This window comes from Vipera berus, assembly GCF_964194415.1.
Source record: "Vipera berus genome assembly, chromosome: 1".
NCBI classification, from domain to species: domain Eukaryota; kingdom Metazoa; phylum Chordata; class Lepidosauria; order Squamata; family Viperidae; genus Vipera; species Vipera berus.
In genome coordinates this window covers 25,557,382-25,571,724 of record NC_138202.1, presented here as the reverse complement: position 1 = coordinate 25,571,724, position 14,343 = coordinate 25,557,382, and the positions used below count along the sequence as shown (strand labels likewise).

The 14,343-nt window shown below is 41.1% G+C and overlaps 2 protein-coding genes across 5 annotated transcripts in view; both read right to left on the bottom strand.

Annotated features, from left to right (window-relative positions):
- Positions 1–3,314, bottom strand: part of FBXO34 (F-box protein 34) — a 62,271-nt gene extending 58,957 nt beyond the window's left edge. The window contains exons 1-2 of one of the 3 annotated variants that reach the window (XM_081329286.1): positions 3,128–3,177; positions 2,083–2,147 (exon numbers count right to left, since the gene is read on the bottom strand). The gene's annotated coding sequence lies outside the window, so the exon portion shown is untranslated. Of the gene's footprint in view, positions 1–2,082; positions 2,148–3,127 lie in introns of all 3 variants that reach the window. The other 2 variants (XM_081329285.1, XM_081329288.1) reach the window with 2 other exon arrangements.
- Positions 3,315–7,441: 4,127 nt separating this feature from the next.
- LOC308669650 (U3 small nucleolar ribonucleoprotein IMP3-like) lies at positions 7,442–9,432 on the bottom strand. 2 transcript variants are annotated; one of them, XM_081330483.1, is made up of 2 exons: positions 9,321–9,432; positions 7,442–8,078 (listed from the first exon to the last, which is right to left on the bottom strand). In XM_081330483.1, exon 2 carries the CDS (start codon positions 8,058–8,060, stop codon positions 7,497–7,499), a length of 564 nt encoding a protein of 187 aa, XP_081186609.1. In that variant the 5' UTR covers positions 8,061–8,078; positions 9,321–9,432; the 3' UTR covers positions 7,442–7,496. The 2 variants fall into 2 exon arrangements, with proteins under 2 accessions (XP_081186609.1, XP_081186608.1); XM_081330482.1 differs by lacking the exon at positions 9,321–9,432 and adding an exon at positions 8,500–9,089.
- Positions 9,433–14,343: the final 4,911 nt, after the last annotated feature.

Here is a 14,343-nt window from a genome sequence, read left to right as displayed (position 1 = left end):
ATTTATTATACATTCTTTTGAGCTCATTAATATGCAGTATTAGTATACTGAGAAATGCTGCTCTGCATATTACAACATATTGTCCAATCCAATTTCACAATACCCTCTTTATGTAACTGTCATTGTACAACAGTGAGACAGAGGAAAGGAAGGCAACAAAACACTCACAAAAGCAGGGAAAACCCACAAACTATTTTTAATATCTATTGCATTAATATATTGCATTTAAACAAACATTGTTTATCTATATACTATGGCTCCCAAGTCACAGAGGCACCATACCACCACCAATCACTACACAACATCATTCCAAAGTTAGGTGGAACTACATAGTTTATAGATGTCTAAACATGCAAGAAAGGTTTAGACATTCAGCAAAATGAAATACTGAAGCTTAATCTGGAAGATGGCACTGCATGTTATATTGTTGTTTACATAAAGAAAAACCAGAAAGACTCTGCTTAGGATTTTTTTTAGGTATTTTATTTAGGGATTTTGAATTTTTGAGTTGTTTTTGTGTCACCTTGAGATATATCTCCATGATTGTACATACCGTAATAGCAACCATTGCATTACCAAGATAACTCTGAACCTTATGGCAGAATTGGCAACATTTTAATATCCAGGGTCCACTCTTAAAAATTGGGAGGAAAAGCTGAGAGCACAGTGGATGAGATAATTTCCTACAAATGAATTGGGGCATGAAAAAAAATAAATCCTAATTTATTTTTTAAGTGTTAAATCTTTATTACGTTACATATTTTCTGTTCTCCCTATCTCAAAATGGAAAGAAACTTGGTGTTACCGAAGTAGCTTATATAGGATGTGATGGTTGCAGATTGTTCATTCCTCACTATTGTAAGATTCCCGAAGAGGGTTTTAATATCAAATATCTCACTCTCATTGTCTATTACCTTGCTGAATTGCACTTACAGAAGCTGTAGTCCAATATATCTGAAGGGCACGAGTCTAAAGAAGGCTATGATAGGGGCTCAAGAAGCTAAAACTGTAATTGACCATAATATCTAATTGATACTACTTGTCAATTTCACCAGCTTTTCTTCACTGTTTCCCAGTAAAAAAACACTGAATGCTCTTATGACAGAAAAGGAACAGACATGAAAACTGTCCTAGCTATCACTACTTGAAGAAAAAACTATTTAAAAGTAAGCAATAGCAGTAATAGCTGGAGCATTTTAAAGGATGAATGGCTGGAGTTTCCTCAACAGAAGCAGAAATGTGAAGATAAATTTTTCATCATATGCTAAGCTTTCCAGAGGGTTTTGCATTTATATAGCTTTAAAGCAGGAGTAAGCTATTTTTTCTGTCAAAGGCTGCATTACACAAAAACTCTGCAGGGAATCATGTTATGGGCAATATTGAAGCAAGCAATATATAAGCCACACTCCAAAATACATGGAAAACACCCTTCTGCACTTCTTTGTTCTTTTCTCTCATATTTTTTTTTCTTTAATATCTTTTCTCTCTCAAACAACAGGTTCCAGAGAAGGAACTAACAGCTCTTATCAGGAGTCTGAACAATTCTATTTCATAGGATTTTTGGAATTAAACCAAGACTTGAACGCTACCCTAGAGCCACATGTGATCCATTCCTGTGTAAACAAATGTATAACTAAAATCTAAAAACAATCTTATAAACCTTGCAACCACACAGGAAATGAGTGTCATTCATTTAGAAGAATCAAGAAACTGGTTCTATCATCATAGCATTATTCAAGCATATAAACGCTAAAATATGCTACAGCAAGAACCCAATGAAACGTAAGAGCCGCCACTATTATGGACAAGAGCACACATTAACGTACCCAAAATACAACCACCAGACTTTTAGACTGACTTACAATTCCCATTTTTTCTCAACCACCACATTCAGCTGTAATTCTGGTTTAAAGCTGATTTTTTTAACAGTTGACATAAACTCAACTAAAAGATGGGGGGAGAGAGAAGTGAACTGAGAACAAAAAAATCAATTCTTAAGTCTTTCATTTGGAATGAAATTGATGACACATCATATATCGATTTTACCTGTAGGCATAAAAGAGTGTCTACATATGTACATACAGGATCTCTCCTACACACTGAAGCTGTTCCCTAAGGTACAAAGATGCACCAGTTTCTTCCACATTCTGGAAACACAGACACAGAAAAATAATAATACAGTAAGTTTAAAAATCACAGACAGCAGCCCTTGGAATATAGCTAGCTGATCATTTTGTTAGATTTTACAAATTCCTTTGACTGGGATTCCAACCCTGCATGAGGTAAATGGTATGTTTTGTAATTATTGCAGTGGAGCAGATAACAGTCTGCTCTACTAAATTTTGATTCAAAGATTTGAGAAAACCTTAATTATGAATGAAATGAATTGTTATTCCAAAGCCCAGTCCCAGATCCCTCAGATCAGTATTTCCCAATATCAAATGATACTTCCAAATCTTGCAAGCAAGAGCAGGATCCCCAATTCTGCACTTCCTTCTGCATGAAAAATGTTAAGAGAAGACCCCTTTTGGGTTTGGGTTTGTTTTTTTAAAAAAACAGCCGCCTTTTTCAACTGTGAAAGCAAATGCAGCCAGCATCTTAAACCAAAATCTAAACATGGAGGACCTTCATCTCTCATCCAGAGAGGAGGTCTCTTTCAAGAAGCAGAAACTCCAAAACCGACCTCGATTTTACATAGTCGGAACATTATTTTCCTTCCTTTCTTTTCCACTATCTCCCCTTCCACGACCTTCGAATATGGAGAAAAAAAATCAAATCCCTAACTCTTAATGATAGACGAGGCAAGGAATCCCCACCCCAAATTTCCCCACCCCGGAGCGGAAAGGGTCTTGCTCCTTAAACTCATCATTTCCCCCTCCAGCATCTTAGATATCGGAAAAATCGGACGGCCATTCTCCCAAATAGACCGGGGGAGGGGGGTGGGGGAAAGCAGGTCTCCGAGGCCGCTTCTTCCGAAATGTGTCCTTGAATGATGGCCGGGAAGCCCCTCGCGGGCATCAAGCGTGGAGAAAGTGGACCCCGGGCCCGCCGGAACGGGAATGGAGGCAGTTGGATCCAGGCGACTACGGCGCCAGCCGTTTCTAAAGGGGCCTGGAGGGTGCCTTACCTAAAGAGGAGGCAAACCGAGCGGCCAGCTCCAAAGGGGCCTCCGCCGTCTCCCGCCGCGGTTCGCTTTGCCGACGTCTCCTCTGCCCCTTCCCTCGCTCGGCCCCAACTCGGGTGGGGGGGGAAAGCGGGGAGGAGCCTCCGCCGAGGCCTTTCGCCAATCCAGGCCCGAGGCGGAGCCGCGGTGCCGAGCCCGGAACCTCCCGAGCCCGCGGTTGGCGCCGGGCCAGGCGAGGAGGCCCTTTTTGACCCCGGCGGCTTCCTCCGCCCGCTCCCCTTCCTCCGCCGTGCCAGGAACCGGCGGACCAGCCGCCCACTTCTGAGTGAATTTCAGGCTGCGCGCCAAGTTGAAGCCGCCAAATATACACAGCTGCCTCCACCGCCGCTGCCGCCGCAGCAGCACAAAAGCCATGTTCTTTTACGACATGAATACATAGCAAAACAGTATGTGTACACCTTGACAGCAAGCAACTAAATTTCATTTTTAATATGTGCCAATGTGTCCACAGTAAAAAATGACAATAAAGGTTATCTGTGTTCAGCGGTAGAACAGGCCGGTAGCACCTTCGCTTAAAAGCCAGGTGTCGACCTTTGGACCAAGTTGTTACCGGTTTGGCTTCATTTAAGATTTCATGCTGATTTTAGATGCTGGATTGCACCTTTTTAAAATCGGGTACGAACCGATTTTATTCAGTATGTTAATTTTGGGACAAGCTAATACTGCACTGTTTTATTTTTTAAAAAATCGGGCTCCTATACTTTTTGCAATCATCTCTCCCTTTAATGTAATCTTAATGTATATACCTCCCCTAAAAAATCCAAACACTAAACTGAACACACACAAAAACAATGAAGAAAATACAATTAAACTTTGGGAAAGGCGGATTTATTTTAAAAATGTACAAAGGATTCTGCAAACCTTCCTTGGAGTCTCTACATACCCAAAGGAGATATAGCTCACAACTGGGAAACCCTGTTTTAAACCTTGGTGTAGCCTATTAAAGCTGGGTTGATTGTTTTCTCAAAAGTGTAATATTAACTTTAATGGCAGACTGATAACATCTTTTTAAAAAACATTAAGCTTAGATGCAGCATGTTACCATCCTTCTTTGCATTGCCAAGGATTCATATACCATTATTAAAAATTAAAAATAGCATGTTGTATATTTTTCTCCAATCAGTAGGCCTATCTCTCTTTTATGATCTTTCCAGAGATAAATGAAAATATCACTGTTGTTTCTGTATAGCCAGATTTAATCTCTGCATTTCTCAAGATTTTTAACTGCTGAATAATACTCCTTTATCACTATGGTGTTTGTTTTACTGAGAAAAATGATTGGCTGCAGATGCTGCACCAATTGTTCAAGGTGGCAGATTTTCCAATCAAGGGATATGAAGAGAACTGAGAAAAGCCTCTCACGAAACAATTTAGAAAACTAAAGGAATAGCATTGGAGAAGATAGAAAATATAGTGGCTGGATTGACATATCATGGTTAAGACTTGGTTTGTAAAGCTACTTAATTGGATTTCCTGCTTTCAGACTTTATATGAAACAGGCAAACCAGATTCTAGTTTAATGGGGAATTTCATGTTCCTAATCTTACCTTTTTATTTTTCAGTTACTGTTACGCAACATTCCTCCCATTCAATCTATACATATGCATAATCTTTTAACTTTTTTTAAGGTGAAACATTTGATATTTACATTCTGTAGTTGTGAAGTCAATCTGCCTTTACAGTACTCCAAACGGAAAGCTACTATTCAGTCATTTGAATCAGATTTTTCTGAAGAAATCTAAAGGTTTTGGCTTCCGTGCAGCTAACACATCTGTCTGTCTGTCTGTCTCTATCAATTTATAGAGACAAAATAGGACCAAGGAATTTGAGGGATCACTCATCTTCCATGTTTGCCTATCCAGTAAAAGCTGGCAGAGTTGGCATTCTTTGGTTCCCCTCAATTCAACAGTGCCATCTATTGGAGCCCAGGAAGAATGCCTTCTTTGCCACAATGCTTGCCCTCTAGAAATCCATATTGAAAGTATTTTCACAAAGTTGAGATATTTAGATATTTTAAACAACAGCTCCTTCCATTATACAATTTAATTCTTTAAAGGTTGCTGTTAAATGCATTTGTCTGGAACATAAAAAATCTGAATAAGAGAACTTGTTAGGGTTCCTCTGTGATCTGTACATGTGAAGGTTAAGCAAATACAGATATTGGACTTGAGTTACCGCACAGACATTGTACCAATAGCTTACCTGTTCACTGAATAAGAACCAATAGTCTTCACTAGTTCTCTGGATGAAGTTGATAAATTACAATACTTTAAATGACAAAGCTCGTGATCTATTATAGAAAAAGCTTATTTCATCTAAACTGTTCCTACAGAGAAAACAATTTTAAGCACCACTAATAAATACAGTTTTATCTCCAGATAATTTTTAAATAAATTTTCTAAAATACTTAGAATTATAGAGTTGGAATGTATCTCATTTAATCCAGGGGTCCCCTAATCCTGGATCATGGACTGGGACAAGTACTTGTCCGTGACCTGTTAGGAACTGGGCCACATAACTGGAGGTGAGCGGCGGGGGAAATCAAGCGAAACAAGCCATTCCCTCCCCCCCATCCGTGGAAAAATTGTCTTCCATAAAACCCATTCCTGGTGACAAAAAGGTTGGGAGACACTGATAAATCTATCTCCCTGGTTAATACAAGGTCTATTACAGTATTGCTGAAAAAAGGCTATCCAATTTTTGTTTGAAAATATGTCTTGCAACTTTCTATCCTTACTTCCATCATGTACATATATTGCTTCATATCTCAGCTTTTGTTAAGTTTTTAACATTTTTTTGAATTCTCAACTGCATCCAACTAGAACTTTCTCAATCTGTCTTCCTTTTAACCTGTTTACTGTTCTTTTGTATATTAGTTTTGCAGTTTCTTCCTTTCATTTTATATGTATAACCAAATTTGTACATGTAACCAGAGTTAACTATGAACATAGTTTTGATAGAAACCAATAAAATGTTATAAAACACTACTTTAGACTCCCCACTTTTATTAAGCAAACAGATAACATTCCTCTGCAAAGTTAATTACAGCTATATCAGCCAAGTCTACCTTCTTTAACCTCTTTTACTTGTAAGAACCAGCAAATGGAATGAAGCTTTGGCTTGAGATCTAAAAAGGCATTATAACTGGAGTGGTGCCCTTTACTGAATAACTAGTGTAGTCCAAAGGTTCTCTAAGCATGTCTATGTTTGCAACATATACTATTAACTTAATATACGGTATATGTACCTAGTTATTGGCAATTGGGCAGTATATTCATACATACATACATACATACATACATACATACATACATACGTGTGTGTGTATGTTAGAAGAGAATCGAGCACCAGGATAGAACCTCGGGTCGAACCTGAGCCTCCGTCTCAAGACCTAAAGTCGGGCATGTTGTAGATTCGTCCTTCCTGGGGATCATTGTTATGGTCACACCCTCCAAATCGGTATCTAATACAGGGCATGTCCCAAAGTCTTGTACTCTTATAAATAACCCTTCTAGCTTCTTTTGACATTCATTCCACTCAACAAATACATAATGCACTACTTTTTTCCCATAGCTGCACCCTATGTGTTCCTTTTTATTGACTTCATTTTGGATGACAGTAAAGATTAATTGGATTGCATTTGACCTCTTTCCAGAAAAATCAAATCTTGTTTCTTCTAGAATACTTTAATTAAAACAGACTTTATTACTCCCTTTTCATCACGACTTGGATGGCTGCCTACAACAAATCTATGCAGTCATTTTAAGATTTATTTTTTCTTGGCATCTCAGCAAGTTTTTGTTCTGTTTGTTTCTATAGTAACATGTTCTCTATTAATGTACAAGCTGTTATGCCAATGTTAAACTGTTGGCTGGAACTTAAGGTTTTGAACTGGTTATTGATTGTACATCTTTATGTTATCCATAGCATCTACAAAAATGGAAATAAATTTACTCTGATTATGTTATTTGGTATAATACCTCAAAACATTAATTTTGATTTCAGTTTTGGAGCGTAAAGATATTTAAAATCTTTGTGTTGTCTGTAAAATCTCTTAAAATTGACTCCCACCTTTCTGCAGTTTAAAACAAATGTGCTTCCCAAATCCTGTTAATAAACTGCAGATTGGAATTAATGGACTGTGAAGCTTTAGCTACCTATGATACTGGTACAGCAATAACTTAAGGCTCAGGATTTATATGAACTCACTGGAGAAGAGCCTAATGCTGGGAAAGGTTGAGGGCAAGAGAAGAAGGGGACGATGGAGCTAAGTATTTAATCACCCAAATGCATAACCAAAGAAAGGTTGTTCTTAACAAATGAGATCAAAATCATCCCGTTCCTGATTGTAGTTGAGTACATGTTGTCGGATGCGAGAGGAATCAGTCCAGGTAATAAAGTCCTCCATGGCCCTGGTCACCAAGAATGCAGGGTCTGTTACAACTTCTGGTCCCACCCGGATATGTCCCTGCTCCACAAAGGTAACAGCAGATTTCAGGTTCTGCGCCATACGGAGCTTTATGAGCAGACAAGGCAAACGGCGACGGCAGAAGGAAGAGGCCGAGACTCGATCACATTGCTCAAGAGAGCTCTTAGATGGTACCACACCCATGGCATAAAGCTTCTCCAGAAGAGCAGCAGTGCTCCTAGCACGGAAACCCGCTGATTCTGGTACATCACCCAGGTCTCTGATTCGGCGTGCTAGGTCCCGAACAGCCCGACTAAGCTGATTGTAGCGAGTGTAATCTTCCCTCCTCTGTATACGGTAACGACGAAGCACACGCAGCTCAGCTAGATTGCCAGATGCAGCTTCCCAGTTCACCAGGTCTAGCTTCTTGAGAAGCTTCTGCTCATGAAATTTCAGTTTGCGCACCATGCTCTTCTCTTTGATTGCCTCAAGGGGAGAAACATATTTAACTTATTTTTACACCAAGATGCCTTTAAAAGACCAAAACGTTCTAAGTTCAGTAACATAAACATGTTAAAAAAATAAATGAAAATACCAGCTGCTCACAAGAAGCAGGTTTCTACCAATGCGGCTGACACGTTTATAACGACGCACCAGAACCTCATGAAAAAGTTCCATTTTTTTATCTACAGATCACAATTTAAGAGATGTTATATCGGCAATAAGGGATAGGATATGTTAAAGCGAAGGAAGAAAATATGTGCACCAAGTCTTACTTAAGGAGATTCTGAAGCACAGCTGAGCACGGAATATTTAACACACTTTGAGTGGGTTCCCTTACTTCCCCCTTCCCCTCCCCGGCTTTGGATATCTAAAAAGCGACATCTGCTTATCAAATTCTACTTACCCGCTACTTACGCCTTCGATATTTAAAGAAAAAACGTAAAAGGACTGAACTCGCAATACAGCGCGTGCCCGGAACGTAACAGGAATCCCCACGCGGGCGAAGGAAGCAGCGCGGCTTCCTTTTCCGGTCCCGGCACACCAGACAAGCCCCGGGCTTTTTGAACAAAGACTTATGAAACAAGAGGGGATTCACACAGGTCACTTCCGGGTTGGCTTGGGATGTCCTTAGCCGCAACAACAATCTAGTTCTAGAGAAAAGTGAGGCAAGAAAGGCTTAAAGAACTTTTACTGCAGTCATTATTCATCGCTTAGAAACTGTTCTGAGGAAGCAATTGGAAGACGGGTAATTATTTTGTTAAGGTTACTAAACGCCGTTCCAATCGTTAACTAGCTTTGAGGGGCAAACAAGTAAACATGATCAAAACAACACCTGTTACATAATAAAGCATTCCTACGACGAGTCATAAAGCCCTTGTCCTAATGGTAACCGAGTAGAATGGAGACCAAGGGGCTGGACGATGTTGGACGGTGTTTTTCCAGCAGTCAGAATGACCCCAAATGCTAATTCTCAACAGAAGAGTATAGGACGGGTAGGCAACCTCGGCTCTTTTATGACTCAGGGACTTCAACTCCCAGAATTCCAAGCTGGCTCAGGAATTCTGGGAGTTGAAGTCCATGAGTCAAAAAAGAGCCGAGGTTGCCTACCCCTGGTATAGGAAATGCGCAAAAAAACCACCCTGCCGGAGGGCTGGCAATTAAAATAGCGTTCCCCAGTTAAGGAAGGGGGAAATTGATGGGCTGCAACTTTTCCACAATACTTACTACCCCTCCCTCTTTGTGTAGTTTAGGATCGTACTGTCACATATGAATATGAAATCTTCGAAACAATCCGGGCTCGGCGGGGGGCTGGACTTTTTATTAGGGCACCAATAAAAGCCCCGCTTAAATGGACTCCAGAAGATGGTAGACGACAGAAAGGCCTGGAGGAATGTTGTCCATAGGGTCGCGATGGGTCGGACACGACTTCGCAGCTAACAACAACAACAACAAAAGCCCCGCACCATCTTCCAATTACATCTTTCCGATGGTAGACGGACTGACGTCAAAGGATAAGAGTATAACCAATGAAAACGCAGTATTGCTGTCTGAACGACCAATTAGAAACGGTAAAAATAATTGACTCGGAGCTTTCACCGAACCTGCTGGGTCGATCAGCAGTTCAAGCTCTTGCGGGAATCTAGCTGGGTGCGGACGTTGCGTGTGGCTGTGAGGTATGGCGATGTTCCTCAGGGACGACTCGGAAATGGATGCGGGTTGGGGTGACGTGGTTGGGGCGATGGTGGGTCCTGGGAATGGATTTTGGAATCGGGGCGGATGATGAGCAGATCTTCTGGATCTACCTGTATGTATTTCGAAGCAGACATTTGGTCTGGTAGTTTGAACAGAACAGAATGATAAAGTTGAAAGGGACCTTGGAGGGTTTTTAGTCCGACTTTGTGTACTATTTCAGACAATGACCGTCCACTTAGTCTCAGGAGCAAGCACAACTTCTGGAGGCAAGCCGTCCCAATGGTTGGTTGTTCTCACTGTTAGGATTTTTTTTCTTTATTTCTAGTTTGGTTCTCTCCTTGCTTAGCGTCCATCCTTTGTTTCTTGTCTTGCCTTCTAGTGCTTTGGAGAATAGGTTGATCCCCTCATCTTTGTGGCAGCTGCTCAAATATTGGATCACTATTATCATGTCACCCTTAGTCCATTTTTTCAGGTAAATAGATATACCCTGTTCCTGCAACCGTTCTTCATATGTTTTAGCCTCCAGGGGCCCTTAATCATCTTCGTTGCTCTTCTCTCTCTCTTTTTTTTAAAGGCATCAAGCTAGAAACCCAGAGACTGTGAGTTCTAGTATTGCCTTAGACCTGAAAGTTAGCTGAGTTACTTTGAGCCAGTCACTCCCTCAGCCCAATCCATCTCACAGGGTTGCTATTGTGGGGAAAATAGGAAAAGTATTGATACTGATTTGTTGTCTGGAAGTATTTATACAAAATAATAGCAGGATAAAAATAATTTCAAACTCTGGCTGAAATGGGTATTGATTAAGAATCATCTTGCAGCAACATGGGCCACAAACATTTATAAAGTAAAAATATTAGTCAGCATTGATGCCTCTTTGTTGCTATTTTGTTGCCGTAAAGCATGAATAAAGAATTAAACCTTAGCAACCTTGAGAAGCTGGGCTGTTCAGCTTGTATGAAGACAATCACAAAGCATGTTAGTGGTATAAGAAACCAGACCAACATCATTGTGGTCTAAAACCTGTGAGGACTTATGAGCCAGAGCACTGGGACTCCATCACCCCATTTTGGGTGGCCTTGGTTATGCCAGTTGGAAATGCTGGGCTTGCACAACAATATATTCTGTAATGGCTGCCTTTCTTTTAGCCTCTCCCAAAACTAGTGGAAGGCCTTCAGGAAGTAGAGTAAATGCCATTCTGCTGGGGAAGTAATACATTACTTAACATGGTTGGTATTGAGCTGAAAAGTAGGCATTTGTTAAGGAATGGGATAGGCTACATCTCAGGTCCCATCTTCCCCCAAGGGCTGCTGTAATTTATTTCCTGCCATTTATGGAAAGATTCCTTGAAACCCAATACAGTAGCATAGAAAAAGACACTGATTTGCCTGCAAATCTTTAATTCCCAGCTATAACAAGAGGTACAATTGCCCTATCTACAGACTATAAGGAAAATCCAGGATTGAAGGCAGCTTCTCACTGAACATCAGTTGCTATAGTTCACTTTTGGTGGTGTAGGAAGAAAAGTCTTCTCATGGTTCCTCCAAGCGGGGAATAAACATGGCAACTGCTATGGGAAGAAGGTTGTGGTTTATTGCAGAGGAAAGCCAGACAGAAAGATGGATCCAACAGAAAAAGAAGGACCGAGCACATGTGGGTGGCAGGTTTTTATACCCCCTGGACTCTATTGTCTGGAGTTATTTCCTGTTTCAAGCTTTATCACATATTCTGTCCTGAGCCTAGGTGTGCCCCTCTAGGATTCTTGCTGGTTGTATGTCCTATTATGTCCCCTGCTTCCCTGGGACTGTGGCTGATGTTGACTCTAGAGATCTTTCTTCCTAATCCCAGTTTCCTGACAAGATTATCACATCTGCATTTCTATAGAGTTGGTTTCTGCTTGGGGGAGGGAGACTTGGGGCTATTAAGAAAACCTGGGCATGCTTTTCTGCCTCTTTAACTTCTTTTTAGGAAATGTATTTTCCTGCCCTTTTAATATTTCCTTCTCTGGGGAGCTGACTTCCCACAGTGGGAACTATTGCTCTTCTGCTTTGCCTCGAGAGACAAGTTGCTTAGCTAGATAAGCTGTAGTTCCAGTGCAGCCATTGTATTCTGATGTTGAGTCATGTGTTTTGCATTTTACTTTGCAACAGGACAAAATGTTAGAAAGCAAAGAGACTCTTAAGGTGTTTACATTCTGTTCTATGACTTACTGTAGATTGCTAGATCCTGACCCTTTACCTTTTTAAAAATGTTAAGAATAGGTAAAATAGGTGCAGTGTTTTCTTTCTGCAAAAAGTCCTGGATAAAATGAATTCATAGGCTATATATTATTCTACAATAGTGTGCACTATTCTAAAAGTATCCTTTAAGTGTGTGTGTGTGTGTGTGTGTGTGTGTGTCTCCTCTCTATTCCTTCATCTTATTATATCTCCTTTCCTAAATGTGTCTTAGGTAAGTGCTTCTATATGCCTATTCCTTTAACAGAAATGGAAAATTACAACATGTACATTCCTTGTGTACCTCACAACTGTGAGACCCCTGGTGCTGAGATTGGTGGGTTTCTTAATAATACTGCCTAGTTTGGTAATGAAACATTTGCAGGAAACCTATCAAGCTCAGAGAGCACCAAAGATCTCACAGATGCAGCATATCTGAGCTGCCAGCCGTCTGGTTTTGGGAATTAAAGAAAGGAACTGTGAAAATGAAATGCCTTCTGCCAGTATTACAGGTAATCCTTGACATATGACTAGAATTGGGATGGGGAATTTTTCATTACTAAATCAAAAGTAGTGATGTCATGCTGCAAACATTGACAAGTTCATTGCTTAGAGATGGCAATCCCAGCACTGCCTGTTACTATCATTAAGTGACTTCCCCTGATCATTAGATGAGGACCTACCCCGCTCCAAGCCATTCACAGCTTGATCTCTCCCAACCCCAAGCCTTGATTTTTTTTCCTGGATAAGGGATTGTCTCTCCTCAACTGCCCCCAACTGCCTATCCCCCCCTCTGCAACTTTTCCATTTTGGCCCACCCTGAGCCCTGTCTTTTGTAGTGGCAAGCAGTCCCAGATTCACATGGCTCTGGGCTGCTTGCCAGTCCCAGCGGTTTAGGAGTTTCTTGGTGCATTGGGGCTGTAAGAAGCTGTGTTGCAAAGGCTTAGCCACCCCAGCTCAAGCCAGCAATGCAATGCAAAGCCTCTGAAGCCCAGGAAGCTCCAACAGTGCTGTGCAAAGCCACGGCATCCCCCAAAGCCCCTTGTCCCTGTGCCCCACCACCCCAACTGGACTTTGCTCATCTTCTTGCTCCTGCTCTGATCAAGTCTGCTGGTCTGGCCCTTTGTAAGGCACCTGCTGGCTATGTGGAGGCCATCTTACCCAGGTCTTGTGAGGAAACCGCTGTGTGGAAGAGCGCCTTGTGCAGCCAGCAGCTGCCTTGCAAAGAGCCATTCCAGGCATGCTTGTTCAGCAGTGGAAGAAAGAAGATAGGAGAGATCAGCTAGGGCGGCAGGGGCCAAAAGGGCATAGATGGGGGGAACATAGGTGGGTGGGGAGAGTTGGAACACCTGAGAGCAAAATGCGGATGGGCCGCCAAGCGCCCAAATCTTTATCACATGACCATGGGGAAGTAGCAACAGTCCATTCGGTGTTGCTGTAAACTATGAATAGTTGTACATCGAGGACTACCTGTATGAAGCATTCATGTACGGTGTAAATGCAGTTAGAGTAATGTGTGCTTTTCTGGTTGCCCTATTCCAGAAAGATTGTTAGCGGTACATAGAAAATCGTAACTAAAATTATTGGAAGATGTAGCAACCATTCTGTGAAAAAAGTTACATTGCTTGGGGTATGACAGTGGTACATTCTGCTATTTGTTACCTGCATAGATTTACCAATATGCATAGAAAGAAATTGCTTGTCAGTAAAATTTTCAGGTAGCACTGTAAAGATCTGTAGTGTAAAATGCTGCTTGCCCTTATTTTATATCTAGATTAAGATGGCCACTAATTTTTCCACTCGGTACAAGAAAGATCTGAGCATCGATACCCTCAAGACAAAACTTGTTCGCCGAAAGTCTACAATACAAAAATTGAATAGACACAAGGAATTTAATAAAGGCAGGCAATTTGGACTAGTAGCTGATGTGAATATATAGCCATCAAGAGACAAAGTTACTTCTCAGCTGGGTGAAAAAAGCAAAGGATGTGTGCCAAAGCCAAGTAAGTAAAAGCTTTTTAAATATTAACCAAGACTTGTTTTCGGTTTTTATCTTTGTTCTTCTTCCTAAATTTACTAAGTTATTTGATTATCGTTTTCAATACAAGAAGTCCCCAGGTTAAGAACAGGTTTCATGTCTACGTCTGTCCTGCAGGCTGAATTTGTACACAAACTCTTATTTTATGAAATGTTTGTCTTGCTATGACTGCTGAAAACAGACCAGAGTGTGCACAGACACTGGGTGGGGTGGAGATTGCAGGGGTCTGCAAGTGGGGAGACATGCAGGAGGGCTCTTTGGAAGGGTCTACGACAGGGGTAGCATAGCTGACTCAGGAATTCTG

What these genes read in the sequence shown, in the direction of transcription:
- LOC308669650 (XM_081330483.1), bottom strand. Translation starts at nt 8,060, where the DNA reads ATGGTGCGCAAACTGAAATTTCATGAGCAGAAGCTTCTCAAGAAGCTA.